At 41.2% G+C, this 19854-nt stretch overlaps 1 protein-coding gene across 1 annotated transcript; it reads right to left on the bottom strand.

The window, feature by feature from the left end:
- Positions 1-86: 86 nt before the first annotated feature.
- Positions 87-17047, bottom strand: mogat2 (monoacylglycerol O-acyltransferase 2). The gene is made up of 6 exons (XM_034099233.2): positions 16655-17047; positions 12018-12196; positions 3008-3212; positions 2249-2423; positions 1775-1974; positions 87-1116 (listed from the first exon to the last, which is right to left on the bottom strand). Exons 1-6 carry the CDS (start codon positions 16755-16757, stop codon positions 962-964), a joined length of 1017 nt encoding a protein of 338 aa, XP_033955124.1. The 5' UTR covers positions 16758-17047; the 3' UTR covers positions 87-961.
- Between the last annotated feature and the right edge of the window lie 2807 nt (positions 17048-19854).

Below are 19854 nucleotides of genomic sequence, written 5' to 3'. Positions count from 1 at the left end.
ACACACACACACACCACACACACACACACACACACACACACACACACACACACACACACACACACACACACACACACAGAGACATCTGTCATTAAAGGCATGATGATAGGTTTAATTTGTATTTGGCCACAAACGGTTATTGAATAAAACAATCGTTGTCTCTTGATGGAACTGCTTACAACCCAAAGTCATGTTTCATGTTTCAAAGGACCACAGCTGTTTTCGGTCCAAAGATATTGGAATCTCAGGTTTATTTTCAAAAACCTTTCTAATTTTAAATCAAAATCATTTGAAACGTAACTTTAGCACAAACATAAATGTAGTGCATTAGAAAGTACAATATTTGGCCAAACATAAGGAGACAGAAATAAAATGCTCAAGTACAAAAATTGGTCTTGTGTAAATGCACTAAATTACTTTACAACACTCTAATGTTAAATTATTTCTTAAATGTTTCAAGGGCATAATATGTAAAACAAAAATATTTAACGAAATTCAGTTTAGTGGTGTTTCCCTGTTTATAGCACTTGGATAGATACAAAATCCCCAAATGATTAATGACTGTTTCTTTAAAAAATGTTGCAACCCAAATTCTCATTATGACCCTGTATTAGAAAGTCTTCCACACAATCCAGAACCCAGACAGAAGCCCCCACTGGGAGGTGGTGAGGAAGACTTGTGTCACCCAACCCTTTCCCACACTGCCCTGAAATCATCTGAATGAACAGCCAGGTCTCAGTTATGAAGACACAAGCATTTCTATTTCACTTTTCCATTTGTATAGGGTTGTTGAGGGTATATATGAGGGTCCCTCATATTAACGAAAACAGCAGTATGTCTTCTTGTAGAACCAACAAAAGCTGATTTATCTTTAATTTACAGGCCAATTGAGAGTAAAGTCATGTCTACCTTAACTTTACAAATAAATATACATTTAAATTCACTCCAATATCAGTCCAGTTCAGACAAAATTCAGTTGTGTGTCCTTGTCCACGCCGTACTTTTCTTTGTGCTCCTCAAACAGCTTGCTGAGTTCGTCCATGTAGAGCTGGTGGAGGGCATCCAGTTCCTCGGCAGCTGGCTTCTCGTTCCTTTGAACCTGAATGGGCCTTCCAACTGCAGGAAGGAGACGAAACAGAGTCAGTGTACTTTACAAAAAAGCAGTCTGGTCAGTTTGGTGCTACTGGAGGACGGTCTAAATGTATTAATGCTGCAGGTGAACCAGTTTGATTTCTTCGATTATACTTTGTTGACTTAGTATTAACCACGTTCGCTCCAAATGTATTTCCCAACCCAGCAACATGATGATTCTGCCAAAATCAATTAGTGCTTCGATTTGTTGCTGCCAGGTAAAGCCAAATGCAATACATGCAATACATTACAGGTTAATCTTGACCCTCTTTTGCAATGGTTTTGTTGAAGTGACTTATTGGGACCATGTTTTGTACAGATTTGGTAAGTATTGAGGCAATTTTGCACTGTCAACGTACGTCCACTAAAATTGTTTAATTTTTGATTTGTGACAAATGTGACCTTATCAAGAGAAAGTGGCAAAGTCTGTCAGTGGGAAAGAAAGTGGTTGGAGATTGACAGCGTGCTATTGCCTGTTTTGGGTCTCTCACCTTCAGCATTTATACTCAAAATGTGGCAAAACAAAGTCGATGTTGGAAAAAACATATGACACAGACTCCATAGACTACTGTAGTGCAAAGGGAAGCTAACTGGGTCCTTGATCCTGCTGTGTGTACTGCACTCATCTGCAAAGTATACTCACCCACTGTATGGATGGGTCTCCTGTAGGGCATGAGACCAAAGGAGTACTGGAATATGCCACGTGCATGGAAGAGAGGCAGGGAGATACCCATGATGCTTTGCAGCCGCTCCTGTGCCCATCGAAGCCAGGTTCCTCTTTTGTTTTCCACTTGATCAAACAGTTCATTTTCTCCAAAAGAGAAGACTGGCACCAGATGAGCACTGAAAAAAAAGAATGATATACTGGTAAAATAATTTCACTAATTGTATTACTTTTTACTTCTGTTTATCGTTCAATAACTGAATTGATTTCATAACAGTGTGCTTTCCCATGTGAGGAGCTTGAATAAGCCTCTGTTTCAAGAGGCCACGCCCGTTATGCAACAAACCTCAAAGGAGGAGATGGACAAATCCTCTCACAGGCCATAACACCTTTGGGAGAATCAGCTCTATTAACAGAAAACGTTCCTCTTGGCCCAGGGCTCTCTGCTCTTACCCGTGTACCATCGCCATTTTGATGAAGCCTTTCTTTTGAGCCAAGAGTACATTGTAGGTCCCAGGGTGGGCATTGAGGGCCTCTGAGGCCCCACCCACTGCTATTACCACAGCATTGCCTCCTCCTGGTTTGCGGAGCGGATAGCTGGCACTCTCTTTGTCAGAAGGAATCAGACCTGCAGCGAAGTAAGAGACAACGAGAAGTGATCAAAATAAATCAGATCAAACCAAGAATGTCATAAAAAAACTGTTAGTATGTCAAGTACTAACATTGTTTGAATACAGTAATCAATGACATAGTATGCTCATTTTAATATAAAGTCAGATACACATGTCTGTAGTGTCTCTACTGTGACATGACTCCATGTTTTAATGTACAAAAAGCTCTTTCTTGTTCTCATACTGCCTGTGCTGCAGCACCTCTTTTCACCCTCTGTCTGAAACCAGAGCCCCGTCTGCTCTGATTGGTTAGCTGGCTGGCTTTGTTGTGATTGATCAACTGCTTAGAGATGTCCCGCCCCTTAGCCTATCACGACGATGTGTCGGAACACTAGCCAATAGAAGTGCAAGTGTTACATAGTGATGTCATTATGTTACAGAAGTAAACAAAGGAGTCCAATGGAGGTGCTTCAGGCAGACAGGGGGGGGCAGAGGGATTATAGCCTTTGCAGACCGTTTACATGCACTGAAACCTCTAGAACACTACAGGGAAGGGAACACCCCTTCGGTTTGATTGAGTACAAACGTCTCTGGCCCCCACCTGCACACATGATGTAGTTCCTGAAGAACGGGGACCTGAACCAAAGGGGCAACATGAGCAGGTAGCTGGTGAGGCCTGGAAACAGCTCTCTGAAGCCCGTGGCGTAGGTGCAGAAGTTGATGAAGGCCCCCGCCACCAGCACGCCGTGGGGGTGGAAGCCCAGGACGTAGTTGTGCCTCGGATCCAGATCAGCTGTCTTCACCAACTTGGCGAGGAACAGAAACAAAATGTTGCAGGTTAGCCATGTAGAATATGTTATTTATTTATATCCTTAAAGAGTTGACTACACTGTCAGCCCTTTGAGGAAGACCATTTCCCCAGTGTCCAGCTTTTCTGTCTGTGTGCAAAGTATTTAGAAACAGCCTGCTGTCAGCTGACACACTCCCCCTCATACACACTGTACCTTCAGGTGTGGAAAGTAACTTTAATTCAAGTCGTGTATTTTATATATCATTTTGAGGAACAGACATTTTCTTGTGTATTTTCTTTGAAACCTACTTTAGTTCCAGACAGAGGAAGATATTAGGAGTAGAATCTGCAGCAATGGATCAATACACCATGGGTTCATTCACCTGTCCCGCAGAAACACTCATCATCAATAAAGATTCATTAAGCAGAGGACTGTCTAGCCTGCTGTGAGGTGGTTCTGTTGTTCCTGCTCTGTTTGTGAATACTGGATATACAGTGACATTATTTGCAACAGTAAACAATATTCACATAGCTTGACTCCAATTAGGCTACTTACATAAACATTCAAAAACAATAAACTACAGTACTGATTTAGCGCTGAAATACTTACTATAGTGACATCACTATCTACAATTGTTTTTTGTGTCAAAATCAGGGCATTAGAATCAGAGATATCATCTTTCTAGTTGTATGCATTCATCTTACTTGTCAAAACATGGTGCCTGCTTTACCCACAATGCAACTGCAGCAGCCAACAAGCTACCTAACTTCACTCCTTCCACCTTTGAATTCCATGCCGTCACTGTGACCCATCCTATACAATGAACCATTGTTGTTCTCTACCGTCCACCAGGCGCCTTGGGGGACTTCTTGGAGGAGTTAGATCATCTCCTCTCACACATCCCTGAAACTGGCCCTCCCGCTGTACTTCTCGGAGACTTCAACCTCCAGACAGGGAAGATAGACGAACTAACATCTCTGTTAACCGCCTTTGCTTTCTCACTGTCTCCATCCCCACCAACTCATAAAGCTGGCAGTGTCCTTGATCTCATATTCTCAAGGAACTGCTCTACTTCTAACCTCTCTGTAAACCCGCTCCACACCTCCGATCACTTCTTCATTTCATTCTCTCTACCCCTTTCCAAACATAACAAACTAATCTCTTCTCATCCTGCACCTGTCCGCCGTAACCTCCGTTCCCTCTCCCCCTCTACCTTTTCCTCATCGGTGCTCTCAGCCCTCCCTTCCTCTGACTCGTTCCAACTCCTGCCTCCAAACTCTGCTGCAGAAACTCTCCTCTCTCCTCTCTCATCCTCTCTGGACTCTCTCTGTCCCCTCACATCTCGGCAGGCTCGTCAGTCCCCTCCTGCTCCCTGGCTAAATGACGCACTGCGTGCTGATATAACCGTCCTTCGGGCAGCAGAGCGGAAACGGTGGAAATCCAAACACCGCAACGACCTCCTAACCTATCAGGCTCTCCTCTCCTCTTTCTCTGCTTCGATCTCTCAGGCAAAAAGCACTTTCTTTCAAGATAAGATCCAATCTTCCTATTCCAATCCCAAAAAACTATTTTCCATCTTCTCCACCCTCTTGGACCCCCCCAAAGCCCCTCCCCCTCCTCCCTTCTGTCAAGCGACTTTGTTAACCACTTTGAAAAAAAGGTTGATGATATTCGCTCTTCTTTTTCTGACTCACCTTTACTCACCGCTGGGTCACCAGACCCTCCCTTCACCCGCACACTGACCTCCTTTTCCCCTCTCTCTCCACGTGAGGTTCTTACCCTCATTACCTCTGCCCGCCCTACCACCTGTCCTCTGGACCCTATCCCTTCAAACCTCCTTCAGACTATCGCTCCTGATATTCTACCGTTTCTCTCCCATTTCATCAACACTTCTCTAACTTCTGGTCACTTTCCAAACAGTCTCAAGGAGGCGAGAGTAAACCCTCTCCTAAAGAAACCCACTCTCAACCCGTCTGATGTTATAAACTACAGGCCTGTCTCTCTCCTCCCGTTCCTGTCTAAAACACTTGAACACGCTGTCTTTAAACAACTCTCCTGTTATCTCCATCAGAACAACCTTCTGGATCCGCACCAGTCTGGTTTCAAGGCAGGTCACTAACAGAAACTGCCCTCCTTGATGTCTGCAGCCTCCCTCTCCTCTGTCATCATCCTGTTGGACCTGTCTGCTGCATTCGACACGGTGAACCATCAGATCCTCCTTCGCACTCTCCAAGAACTTGGAGTTTCAGGCTCTGCACTTTCCCTCCTCACCTCATACCTCAAAGACCGCACCTACAGGGTAACTTGGAGAGGGTCCGAGTCCGACCCTTGTCAATTAACTACAGGGGTCCCTTAGGGCTCTGTTCTTGGTCCCCTCCTCTTCTCCTTGTACACAAACTCGCTCGGATCAGTCATTAGCCCGCATGGTTTTTCATACCACTGCTACGCTGACGACACCCAATTAATTCTGTCCTCTCCCCGCTCAGAGACCCAGGTCGTCGCACGCATCTCTGCTTGTCTAGCTGACATCTCTCAGTGGATGTCCGCTCATCATCTCAAGCTCAACCTTGACAAAACTGAAGTGCTTTTCCTTCCGGGAAAAGATTGTCCTACTCTTGACCTGACTATCAACATCGGCACCTCTGTTGTTTCCCCGACCCAGACGGCAAGGAATCTGGGTGTGACCCTAGATAACAACCTGTCCTTCACTGCAAACATCTCTGCTACAACCCGCTGCTGCAGATACACGCTTTACAACATCAGGAGGATGCGTCCCCAGCTGACCCAGAAAGCGACCCAGCTTCTGGTCCAGGCTCTCGTCACCTCACGCCTAGACTACTGCAACTCCCTCCTGGCTGGTCTACCTGCATGTGCCATCCGACCTCTGCAGCTCATCCAGAATGCAGCGGCTCGTCTGGTCTTCAACCTTCCTGAATGCTCCCACACCACGCCGCTCCTCCGCTCCCTCCACTGGCTTCCGGTAACTGCTAGAATCCACTTCAAGACACTGGTACTTGCGTACCATGCTGCGAATGGATCTGGCCCCTCCTACATCCAGGACATGGTTAAACCGTACACCCCAGCACGTGCTCTACGCTCTGCATCAGCCAAACGACTCGCTGCACCCTCGCTGCGAGGGGGACCCAAGTTCCCATCAGCAGAAACACGTGGGTTTGCTATCCTGGCTCCAAGATGGTGGAATGAGCTCCCCATTGACATCAGGACAGCAGAAAGCTCACACACCTTCCGGCGCAGACTGAAAACTCATCTCTTTCGACTCCACTACGAGCGATAGAATTGCTAACAAAGCACTTATATACTAATAAAGGACTGGCTTATCTAAAGCCAGTTGAGTAGCACTTGAAATACTTGGCTCTATGAAACCTGATGTACTTTATGATTCTGTTTTCTTCAAGGTTGTGTCTTCCTGGTCGAATGCACTTATTGTGAGTCGCTTTGGATAAAAGCGTCAGCTAAATGCAATGTAATGTAATGTAAAGTAATGAATGTTTGCACTCAACACAGAAGATGTTTTGAATGCTTTACTGACGTTATCAGTCCTTGAAATTAGGTCATATTTCCATGATTTGTCATAAATATTGTTCTATATCTTCAACTGTAAAAGATAAGATATCTATGTGTAAGATATATCTGTAGAGGGTGTGTGTGCCTACAGGTCCAGAGAGCGGATGGGGGGGATAGTGGGGGTCACTGTCAGAGTCAAGAGGCGTGTGCTGTCCTTTGTTTTGAAGCAAGTATTATGCACACACAAAAAAAAACCCAATGTGCTGTCTCCACTGTTTGTATCTGAATTTGACGCCTTACTGTTCTCTGAAGAAAATAAACATTGACTTTCATTAAAACAGATTTCACATAACTGTATTTGGGCAGTTGAAAGCAATAAGTTGAACCTAATATGTTTTATTTTAACTTGAAATTATTGCTTTCAACTAACCTACTATACTTACGTGTGTAATTAGCTGACATAAACATTTACTTAAGTCAACGTTTCAAAAATGTTCTCATGGCAACATTCACACACTGAAAAAACTGAAATGCTGAATTTCATTAAATGTATTATGTAAACAGATGTAACTATATTAAGTTTAAATACAAAATATTTTGTTCAACTTAATATTATTGCTTTCATCTAAACTAATACAGTTATGTTCAATCTGTTGAGGTAATACATTTCATTAATTACTTTGATTCTATTTTGTACTTTTTTTGCTTGCACTCTTTTCTTTCTTTCTTGGTCTTGTATCACTCAAACAAGTTGCTGTAGATCTGAATCAGACTATAGGCTGCTGTTGTTGTGGCTCTGTTTGTATTGTGGCCCCTGCTCCCGGGGGGCCCTGGATCACAGAGTCACTTGTTAGCTGAGTTCCTAATGATGAGGACCCTCAGTGCTGATAAACAAAAAACTGTCCGGACCAATCACAGAGCAGCATCAAGGAGATTTTAATACACCACAGGATTTTAGTAATATCCATGTATGTATTGTTGTTACATATTGTACAATGTGTACATTTTAATATTTGTATTGTACATTATTTTAACTTCTTATGTCTGAATACATATTTGTATTCTATTTTATTTTATTTAACCTTTTATCTGCACCATTTTACTTCAACTTTTTCTGTTTTTAGAAATAGTATTATTCTATTTTTATTCTATTTCATTGCACATTTTTACTTAATGTATTAAGTGTATTTAGATATTTATATTCAATTTGATTGTATAACATTTTTGTACACATTTTGACTTTGACTTGAAACAGAAAAGCCTCATTGGCCTCTTGCAGAGCGTCAGATGTGAACTCTGATTGCTCTCCCTGCATGCAGGCATGTTTGTCCTTTAGAAGTGAGCGCACGTCAGCTGGTGATCTGCCTGCCTGAGCTGATGATGCTGCTATTAGAAACGGTGGGCGAAGACACACCATCGAAACGAATGAAAGGACACTGCCTCCCTTCACCCTGACATTGAGTCCTTGTTTCAGCCCTAATGCTGCGTACAGTCAGATGATACATGATCCTTTGGGTTGTCAGAATGAGGGCAAACCCTGGAATGTCATAACTTCTCATTCTTGGTAATAACGTCATTTGTGTTTATTTTTACAGAGAGAACATCGTCAAAGTGATATTTCGACTGATAAACTTTCACAAGAGATCTTTAATACCTCTCACCATGTTATTGGCTTTATTTACGGCGTGGTAAAACATGTGAAAAGATGTCTTGGACATTCCCCATTCTATCTCTTCTGGAACTGTTACATATTCTGTACTACTCTGTATTAGCTGCTTAATTGTTATACAACACCTTCAAATACTCAAAATACTGTATTTTCATGTTGCACCGGTCAATTTAGAGATGTTGAGCTATTTTCCTCCTATAACATGTCTTCTTTCAGATGATTTACTATTGACATCTGTATATTTATTCTAAATGTACAGAAAGAAAAACAGCATTTGCATAATAAAGCATTTTTGAAAACATGTCATCTAAAACAAAATGATCATTTGGGGAAAGTTTCTTAATGATATACAAGGTAAGAATGCACATGATGTAAAGAGATGTCCAGAATTCCCTTTGTAAAAATCGTTGGCTATATATATATATATATATATAACAAAAATGTTGTACCTGGCTTCATGCATCGTTGAGATGAATGCCAAATGTATTTACACATTTCATAATAAAATGCCTTTTTTTTTTACTTGCGTGAGTTTGACTTATTTCCATTGGAATTTCCATCATTATATATGTTTATATAATGACTATTTTCCACCCATTATCTTGTATCCTTTTAAGACTGAATGACAATGTTAATTTCACTAAATGTATGTCCCTGTGATTGTAGTATTATCACTTCTGTATCGGTGTTCTCCTGACTTTTATTCTTATATGGAGCAGTGTTTATGGTGCTCACGGTGTGACTGCCTTATCATACCTCGTCCAGGCTTTTATTATTATTCTTTTTTTTTTGTTTAATTGTTTTACTTTATGACTGGATGTGTCAGAACTTTCTCCAATTAAACAAAGATAAAACGGAGGTAATGGTTTTTGGAGCCAAGGCAGAACGTATAAAAGTTAGCTCTGAGCTTCAGTGTGCAATGTTCAAACCAACAGATAAAGCCAGAAATCTAGGTGTAGTCATGGACTCTGACCTGAGTTTCAACAGTCACATTAAAACAGTTACTAAATCAGCCTACTATCACCTAAAGAATATATCTAGGATTAAAAGACTAATGTCACAGCAGGATCTGGAAAAACTTGTCCATGCTTTTATCTTCAGTAGACTGGACACTGTAATGGTGTCTTCACAGGTCTCACTAAAACATCTATTAGAAAGCTGCAGCTGATTCAGAACGCCGCTGCTCGAGTCCTCACTGACACTAAGAAAGTGGATCACATCACTCCTGTTCTGAAGTCTTTACTCTGGCTTCCTGTGTGTCAAAGAATAGATTTCAAAATACTGCTGCTGGTTTATAAAGCACTGAATGGTTTAGGCCCAAAATACATTTCTGACCTCCTGCTAAACTATGAACCATCCAGATCTCTCAGGTCTTCAGGGACTGGTCAGCTTTCTGTCCCCAGAGTCAGAACTAAACATGGAGAAGCAGCGTTCAGTTATTATGCTCCAAATATCTGGAACAAACTCCCAGAAACCTGCAGGTCCGCTGCAACTCTGACTACTTTTAAATCCAGCAAGAAGACTTTTCTTTTTGTCGCTGCTCTTAATTGAACTATTCACATCTTAAACGGCACTGTAACTTTTTATTCATGTATTTTTTCTTTTAATGTTTATTTTATTATCTTTTCTTTTTAATGACTGTTTTTAAATGCCATTTTCTTAATGTCTTTCGTTTTTTGTAAAGCACTTTGAATTGCCTTGTGTTGAAAAGTGCTATATAACTAAACTTGCCTTGCCTTACAATTGTTCCTGATCTAGACATTGCTTATATTATTATATGTTTGAAATGTATATAAGATAAAGCAGTCTTTAAAATATAAGCTGTATGCAGGATCTGATTAGCTCAGTTTGTCCAACCAAACAATATGGATTACTGTGTTATCATTTATGGTTGTAAAGACTAATTTGCAAAAACAAGGAAATTACCGACTTTATTTTAGAGACACAAACAACTCGGAAATCTTGATAAACTTTGTCCCTTTCTGATTCCAAAAAATAAATAGTGTTAAACTAATGTAGTTGTTGTTGTACTCTTATCAGCACGGTCCAAAGTGTAAGTCCTGCTGGAGGCACACTGTGCTAGATGTTCTTACATTCAGTTCTGTCTGATTCTACAGTTATTATTCATCAATCAAAATGCACACACCCAACATCACACTACTGTCGGTTTTTGGATACAATCCTGTGATGAAATGTGCTTCAAATCATCATCATTCAAACATTTCCCAAATTGGGATCAATAAAGTACATCTTATATGTATGCACTTCTCATCAATGACCACTAGAGGGCACAGTCAGTCAGGTGTGTTGGTCCGAGTTATATGAGGGTGTTCGTAATGTCCCATTGAAAGCACTGTTCTGAAAGCATGCCAACGTAACTCTCCTTGTATAGAAAATAAAAAATGTTTGTACGGAAGAGAGTTCGCAGTTTATAGACACGAATGTATGAAACTGATCATCCATTTGCAGCCTTCAGTATTGTAACTTTCTACTACCTAATACCTCTGTACTTTGCAGCAGCATCTGGAAAGCAGCCAGAGTACATCTGTACAAATAACTGCTGGAAGTACTGTTCTGCAACTAGATGTAAGGAAAGGTTTGACATTTCAGAAAATGCACTGCTTTCTCCTGAACAATTGATGACATTACTCCTCCTATGTCTGTGTGTCAAATATGAAGCAGGAGCAATGTCATGTTTACCATAGCTTAGCATAAAGTCCAGAGACAGGTGGAAACAGCTGACCTGGCTCTGTCCAAAGGTGACAAAAGTGCTTTCGACCTTACAAATTATGTTTTGTTTAATCAGTTAAAAAACTGAAGTGACAAAACACAACACGTTGTGGTTTACTAGGGGGTTATGTGCTGCACTGCTTCTTTCCCGGTGATATATTACAGTATTTTGTTCACCCTTAAGTTAAAAGGCAATTCTTGATTATTGCATGGCAAAAACCCAGTCCTGCACACAACCCCATACAACTGTCATAACCAAAACACAATAGCTGCTAACACCTGCTTCCAGACGGCATGCTAAACTAAGCTAAACCAGATATTGGAGTGGTGTCAATCTGCTACTGACAGCAAGACAGAGAATACAGTCTCATACTATTCCTTCTAATGATCAGCAGAGTCTAAAACAGTTTAATACAGTGATAATAATCCCAATGAACATCATCTGGCTGTGCATCTCATGCCGTCTGCAGCAGTCCTGTCCTGCAGTAGCTACAGTACCTCAGAGTCCATTAGTCTAGTGTTGACAGAGTCTCTGACAAACACTAGTCAAATACACATAGACAGCACTGTGTTTAATCTGACAACTATAATGTGTACCTGTCCTGCGGAGGGGGCTATGTGTGTGTATGCAGTCGGCCACATGACTGCACAGAGCTGGAGCCTCCTACATGTGCTGCCAAGGACAGAGATAAGGGGCCGCTGCTCACATGTAGGTGGAGATCAAAGATAAGATAAACTGGCAGAGTGAGAGGTCGTGATGTCCTCGTTCTCTGACCTGCAGAGGTGAAGCCCTCACAATGAACAGAACTAACGGGCTGCGTAAAGGCAGGTCTGCATACACAGCAGAGCAGTGATTGACATGCAGGCCTTGTGAAAGGGATTTCTTCAGGTCTCACCTTGATGGGGAAGTAATCTCGCATGTACTCCCACATTTTAAGGCCACACAAGAGGGGCATCCTCTGGCCCCCACGTGCTGGGGTGTCATAGTCATAGGACCACCAGACGGCGTACAGCACACTGATCAGCCAGAAGCGAGTGAACAGCAGGTAGAAGAAGATGAAGATGCAGAGGGGAGCTGAGGAGAGAGGAGGGCGTGAGTAGCATTGTCTCACTGTGAGTGCAACACACTCTGTATAGAGTGTTGAGATCATATTAGCTGGAATAAGCATGCTATGAATAGCTGGTGTCAATAGTGTTCAGTTCTGCTTGAGAGGACATCAGTGGTGTGTGTGGTTACTGTCCTGTGGTATTAGGTTCTTATCATTTGTCGATGATGTAAAGTTGTTCATTGACACCTGTGGTTTATCTGGATGCACCGTCTATGTAGAGTTGCCAAACCCCCTTGTATCTATCTATACCTTGAAGTGATCATGATCAGGTACTTTTCTGGATGCCAGTGATGAGATTATCTGCATGTATTCAAATAGGTGGAGCTGTGCATCCCCTTATTTTGCCCACACAAGTCACCAGAAAAACACCTGCTGTATCAACATGGCTTGTGAACAAATATTGTATGTACAATCAATTCCAAATAAAAACATCTGGAACATGGTAGCTATACAACATAATGCTCTGAAGAAGAAGAAAAAAAGAGACCACTGCAAATGTTTCTAAAATCTCAATCTCTACATGTATGGCAGCCATTCCATTCCAGTGTCTGTTGAATTCCAACACAGAGAAATGTTGTCAGTAGTTTGTAGAAAAGTGCATTCTACTCAAACACATACCTATAAATATTAAAACCAGAGAAACTCATAACACTGCAGTGGACTCTGTATCTTTCAGATCTGTATGGAGATATTGATGCGTCAGCCTGTCCTCCTACAAAAAACGACCATATAGGTCGATTGTTCAGCAGCTAAATACGACCCAGAGACACGTTTTAAAGTGTAGCACCTCTAGTGGTCGTGTAAGAAACAACATGCTCCTGTCGATTGCAAACGCTCCGGAGGGTCGTTTATTCACAAATAACCCTCTCTGGAAAATCCTAAATTGTAGAATAGTTTGGCCATTAAAATGCTTTTTTATTAGATTTCTAGCGAGAAGTGTATATTGTACTTTTATAATCTACGTCCAGTGGATGTGTAGGATCTACAGTTTGATAGATATACGAAGATGATTTGAGGTCTCGCCAGGAGAACGTGTATATGGGGCAGCTTCCAAGTAAAATTAGCGTGGGTGAAAACAGTTTTTCCGGTCTCGAAGTTTTCATAATAAAACCGGAAGTATTCCCCACACTGTCAAATGATTACGCAGTGATATCTCCATTACTCATCCACTAAAAAACATCAGTTTATCCTTGTTAATTACACAATATTGATTGGTTTAAATTGTGTACAATGCTTTTGTGTTTTTAACCTTCGATTCGGAGAAACAAATTGTTTTTTCGGAGTTTAGACACAACAGAGTTTCCGAAGACACTACACTACCCAGAATCCCCAGCTATCGTTTGGGACTACAACATCCGCCTTGCTTTACAAACCCCGTGATTAGCCCTTAAGCTCTGTGATTGGATATTGGAGTGGCAGTGCGACAAGGTTACGCTGTCAAACAGCTCTTTGAAATGGAATGGAACCACGCCAGACTATCCAAAACTGGACTTGGACGGGTCCAGCCCGGCCCTCCCCCCCAGAATTACACTTGCTGGCTATTGTGTGTTTCGCAACATGTTCTATGGCACGTCTCTACTGGGAAATGTAGTTTTAAAAGACGTTTTTGTATTTCCCACAATTAGAAGTTGCCAGTATTAAACTGTATACATCCCTGGAGGTTTAGGGGACACGAAACACATTGGTGTTATCACATTTAAAACATATAATTAATACATGGGTGAAAATTGCTTGTGTCCATAATGGGCAGCATTAATACCACATGACAGCTGGTCTTACGTCTGTGACCCCTCCTGTTGTTAATTGATAAGCCTGAAACATGCACTTGTCAAGGTTCAGATGCACATTTAGCAAATATGGCAGTAGCCATCGATCATCTTAAGTTAAGATACTTTATTGATCCCAAGTTGGGAAATGTTTTTGTTACAGCAGCATGTACTACTTTGTTCTACTCCACTACAATTCAGAGGTTAACCTGGTATTTTTACTCTACTACATTTATTTTTGTTACTTTGCAGATTCTGATTAATGATGTGAAATATAAACAACCCTTAAATCAGACTTTAGTTACACCTGAGTAAAATTCAGCCTTATCAGTTTGTCTGTTTTGCACATCCTCCTGTTAATATCTTTGGACGTCCTGCACTAAACTGTTTTATTGTAGAGATCACTACAGTATCTTCTTGATATTTTCCATTCTATATTTCTATCACTGACCCCTATTTTGTATGTAGGCTACTCTTAATATTTAAATGTTTTCATCAAATATAACTTATTCAACAACTAAATTCAATAACGTGCTTTAACCACTAGGCGGTGCGGTATAGACCAGTGGTCTAGTTAATAACACATAATAATATCAAACATAATATGACTATTCACTTTATTGTGAGTTTAAAACAGAACGGTAAAGGAAAATACAGTTTCAGTCTCTCGATGTGAAGCTTATGCATTGTACCATGAACCTGTATAGACCTGTAACAGTCAACTGCATGAGGAGTTGGAAAGGTAGTTCAGAAAATCAGTAATATCTTTAAAAACTACAAATAAGTCCCTTTCTATCAGCTGTGCACCGTTATGGTGTAAACACAGCCTATCTACTAATTGGATCAAATATAAAAGTCAGCTGAATTAGTGTTGATACTGCAAGGAGCCGTATTGTGTGAAAAGAAATGGAAGATGTTGTTTAATTGTTGATATATTTATGATCCACGTCACGTATTCAGTTTTGGCGGCATCTCTTCCAGTTTGTCAAAAGGTCTTCTGATCAGGGCTCTATAAATACATATCTAGGGCAGATATGTAATATTTAATGCAGCCGAACCGTGTATTGCAATGCCGTTATGTGATGACTTTCAAAGAGAAAAGCAAGAACACTCAGAATAAAGTATTATTATAATTTTTTTTAATGTTTTCCGATTTCATATCACATAAACACCATATCCCGACGTGCATTGCGGCGTGATTTTAGCCTATCAAAACCTCTGAAAAAAGAAATGTGTCTCTCAGAATCGAAAGAGAAAAACCTATGGGAAAAACACAAAAGCATTGTACACAATTTAAACCAATTAATGTCGTATAATTAACTAGGATAAACTGATGTTTTTAGTGGATGAGTAGTGCAGATATCACTGTTAAATCATTTGATCATTAGTTTTATTATGAAAACGGCGAGACCGGAAATACTGTTTTAAACCCGTAACTTTACATGGAAGCTTGCCGCATATACACGTTCTCCTGACGAAACCTCAAATCATCTTCGTAATATCTATCAAACTATAGATCCTACATATCGACTGGACGTGGATTCCAAAAGTACAATATATACTTCTCGCTAGAAATCTAATCATAAAGCGTTTTAATGGCCAAACTATTCTACAATTTAGGATTTTACAGAGAGGGTTATTTGTGAATAAACAACCCTCTGTAACGTTTGCATTCAACGGGAGCACTCGAGGCCGACAATTTTAAAACGTAATTATAGGTCGTATTAAGCGCTTGAACAAACGACATATTTGGTCGTAATAAGGGCTTAAAACAATCGACCCATTTGGTCGTATGAGTTGGAGGACTTGTTGTGATGCGTCCAGTCCACATGAAATAGAGTTCTGCAGGAATGATTCCTAAAACCGGAAATTAGTTAGCATTTTAGCAATTCTGGGTTCCCTTGACTTGCAGTCAATGGTTATTTGAATTAGTTTTTTGTTAAATTCATTAAATAAGGTCTGTGTTTAACACAAGCTTATAGAAGGTTCTTGTTTTTGTTCTACGAGAAACAATACGTCAGTAAATACCCCACTGGTGTTTTTAAAATGGCTGTTGCTAACAAGTATCTAGAGGAGCCCCTAAAAATCATCAGGCCCAACATTATTTATTTAGCTTAGCGCTTGTGATGTCATGTCATGCAACTGTGATAGTTTGTTTGTACGATTGAGCTAGCCTACTTCTTGCGATGTGCATTTAGGCTTTAATTCAACTATAAAAAGCCGGTGTAGGTTAGGGTTAGTAAAATGAACGTTGCCACAGATATTTTTTCCGGCAATATTCTAAAATCCAATTAAAAAATCCCAATGCTTTTTGTTGAGGTATCCCTTGAGATGCTAACTTCCGTGTCAGCCTACAGATACAGATCATCACAGCACCACGATAGCAACTGGTTTTAGAACAAACTCAAACTAGCTCCCCTTCTGGCCATCCAGCAGTTCATGCAAATGTGACAACAGTTCTCTAACACTCACATGAACTAACACAAGAAACAACATGTTTGAACACTTACTGTAAAGAAACAAAATGGAGTTGTTTATTTGATTAGCAGTCCGTTACTATCAGTATCATATCAATAGATTACAAATGGTGTTGGTGAACACGAAATGCCATGAGACTGGGTTGCCATATGTTAGGCACACATTTAAACATGCACTCACCCAGGCCAATGAAGGAGAAGACCCACTGCGCCACGGCAGCCGTCTGCAGTCTCCTCTGCAGGGGGATTTCCAGGGGGGCAAAATCAACCTTCATGTTGTTCATGAGAGAAGAGAAATAAAAACCGAGGCTGCAGCCGGTGGAGAAGAAGTGAAATGGGTCCAAAGTCTGTCCTCCTCACCTCTCCACCATCACCTCATATTGACTGCCTTATCTCACACTCAAAATAGGGTTTGATTTGTCAATCCATATCTGTATCTGACGTTTGACCTGCTGGAAACATGAGCGTAAGCATAACTCAGAGGAAGAGGACTGCCACAGCTCAGTGGAAGAGAGAAGAGTTACATTTTTTAAACTTTGTTAACTGTCGCTGCTAGCGTGACAGTGTAATGTATTGATCTATGTACATTTCCGAAGGCAGCCCCAGCATGGTTGAGCAATACTGTCCCTGCACCTCATGCTAACAGATAGCCAGATGCACCTCGTGCTAACAGATAGCCAGATGCACCTCGTGCTAACAGATAGCCAGATGCACCTCGTGCTAACAGATAGCCAGATGCACCTCGTGCTAACAGATAGCCAGATGCACCTCGTGCTAACAGATAGCCAGATGCACCTCGTGCTAACAGATAGCCAGATGCACCTCGTGCTAACAGATAGCCAGATGTACCTCGTGCTAACAGATAGCCAGATGCACCTCGTGCTAACAGATATCCAGATGCACCTCGTGCTAACAGATAGCCAGATGCACCTCTTGCTAACAGATAGCCAGATGCACCTCGTGCTAACAGATAGCCAGATGCACCTCGTGCTAACAGATAGCCAGATGCACCTCGTGCTAACAGATAGCCAGATGCACCTCGTGCTAACAGATAGCCAGATGCACCTCATGCTAACAGATAGCCAGATGTACCTCGTGCTAACAGATAGCCAGATGCACCTCATGCTAACAGATATCCAGATGCACCTCGTGCTAACAGATAGCCAGATGCACCTCATGCTAACAGATAGCCAGATGCACCTCGTGCTAACAGATAGCCAGATGCACCTCGTGCTAACAGATAGCCAGATGCACCTCGTGCTAACAGATAGCCAGATGCACCTCGTGCTAACAGATAGCCAGATGCACCTCATGCTAACAGATAGCCAGATGCACCTCGTGCTAACAGATAGCCAGATGCACCTCATGCTAACAGATAGCCAGATGCACCTCGTGCTAACAGATAGCCAGATGCACCTCATGCTAACAGATAGCCAGATGCACCTCGTGCTAACAGATAGCCAGATGCACCTCGTGCTAACAGATAGCCAGATGCACCTCGTGCTAACAGATAGCCAGATGCACCTCGTGCTAACAGATAGCCAGATGCACCTCATGCTAACAGATAGCCACAAAGACAAGGCCGCTCACATAACCTCATTGTGAATTATTTTAAATGTGTTTTAGTTAGTGTTCTTGTAGATTTGGAAAGCTCCTAAACCAGGCCTATACGTGGTGTGTGCATGACACTGTGGGTGAAAGGTTATGCTTGACCTTTGACCCGAATCCATACTTAGAAATACCCAGATGCAGCTGTTGCAATCTGTTCAGTGCTACTATTCCTATTCTGTGATGAATAGGAATAAGGAAAAAGCTCACAGGAGATGTGGAGGTGTTTATTGGGGCAATAAACAGATGTATGTTAATCCATTACGATTTGCCCTTTGATTGCATCCTAATATGTATTAGCAGATGATCTACCTTAATAACCCCGAACACTTGATCTCTGTAGTGTGTGATTCAAACAGTCCAGAACATCATTGGTTCTCATCTACTGAGACGACATGCACCCCCGCAGCTCCCCTGCTGCCCTCTGACCAGAGACACAGACGTGTTCACTGTCACAGCACCGCAGGCTGATAATGAGACAATGGGTCCTTGGAGCAGACATGCAAACGGCCCAGCATCTATAAGAACCGGACACACACACTTGAGCTGTGTGAATTATTTGTATTGTTTATCTTCTCAGAACTACTTTGTGTTTGGGCTCTTTGTGCTCGCGCAGTCATATGGTCATGTTGTGTCTCTTTGTAGCCATTATGCATTTATTATTTTGTGTGTCTTAGTGTTATATTTGTCCCTGTTGTTGCTTTGTGTCATTTTGTTTTATTTTGATGTTTTGTGTCTTTGTGGGCGTGTCTGTCTTGTTGAATTCTTATGCTTATTTTTGTACTTCTTTTTACTAATTTGATGTATTTATCATTTTGGCCATTTGATGTTATGTCTCTTTACTATCATGTTTTTTCTTTTAGTATTGTCTCTTCGTGGTCATTTTGTATTTCATTTTTTGTAAATAATTGTGTGTTTCTTTGTGTTCTTCTCGTATTTTTGTGTCTTATTTAGTTAATTTGTGGTAATTTAGTTTCATTTTGGAGTCTTTTTGTGTGTCTGTTCACTCATGTTGTGTGTCTCTTTTTGTGTTTATTATGGTCTCCTTCTGCTCACTTTTTGTCTTTGTTGTCATTTTGTTTCTCTTTGCGGCTGTTTTTCCCCTTTTCAAGCTATTGTGTGTATTCTAGCAGTTGCTTTGCATCTCTTTGTAGTTGCGCTGTGATTTTTGTTGCTATTTGTGTGTTTCTTCCTGGTTTGGTGCATCATATGTCCTGTTCAGTAATCCATCTGTACGTCCCACCAGACAGCAGCTTCTCTCAGGCTGTAAGTCTGTTCAGATCACCCTCCATGTTTTTCTTCTTGCGTTAAAGAGGATGCACCTCACACATTTTGTGCACAGCTGCGTTGCAGAATGATAATAAATGAACCTTGTAACCTTATCAGTCAGTGAGTTAATGTTTCACCCGCACCAATGGAACAAATGCATTAAACTTGAAGGAAACATGTGTAACATCATTATTGTTTCAAAAGAATCAGCTGTCAGACTTCATTATGAAGCCCATGTGCTTGTCTGTCAGATGTCGTAGAAATGCAGTCCCCTGTGAAACAGGCCGTCAGGGTGTGTAATGACTCGGCATTATTCATGTGTTGCTGCCTGCAAGCAATGTCTTTGTCACAAAGGCAATTGTGCACGAGTCAGTAGATAACATTTAACATGTGGCCCTTTTTATGGCTTTTATTGTCTTTATACACATGATGGAAATACGAGTACTATACTTTATACTTCCATGTAGTACTATACTTAAAAAATAAATGGCAAAGTTTTCCTTA

This window comes from Pseudochaenichthys georgianus, chromosome 14 (genome assembly GCF_902827115.2).
Source record: "Pseudochaenichthys georgianus chromosome 14, fPseGeo1.2, whole genome shotgun sequence".
Lineage (NCBI taxonomy): Eukaryota > Metazoa > Chordata > Actinopteri > Perciformes > Channichthyidae > Pseudochaenichthys > Pseudochaenichthys georgianus.
Note: the sequence above shows the minus strand (reverse complement) of the source record. Positions and strands in the feature narration are given on the sequence as shown.

Bases quoted from the DNA above. Each gene is read 5' to 3' on its own strand.
- mogat2 (XM_034099233.2), bottom strand. From the start codon at position 16,757: ATGAACAACATGAAGGTTGATTTTGCCCCCCTGGAAATCCCCCTGCAG. The intron at 3,213-12,017 runs GTGAGACCTGAA...TTCCTCGCCAAG, and splicing joins GAGATTACTTCCCCATCAAG to TTGGTGAAGACAGCTGATCT. The intron at 1,975-2,248 runs GTAAGAGCAGAG...CTTTTTTTTCAG, and splicing joins AAAATGGCGATGGTACACGG to TGCTCATCTGGTGCCAGTCT.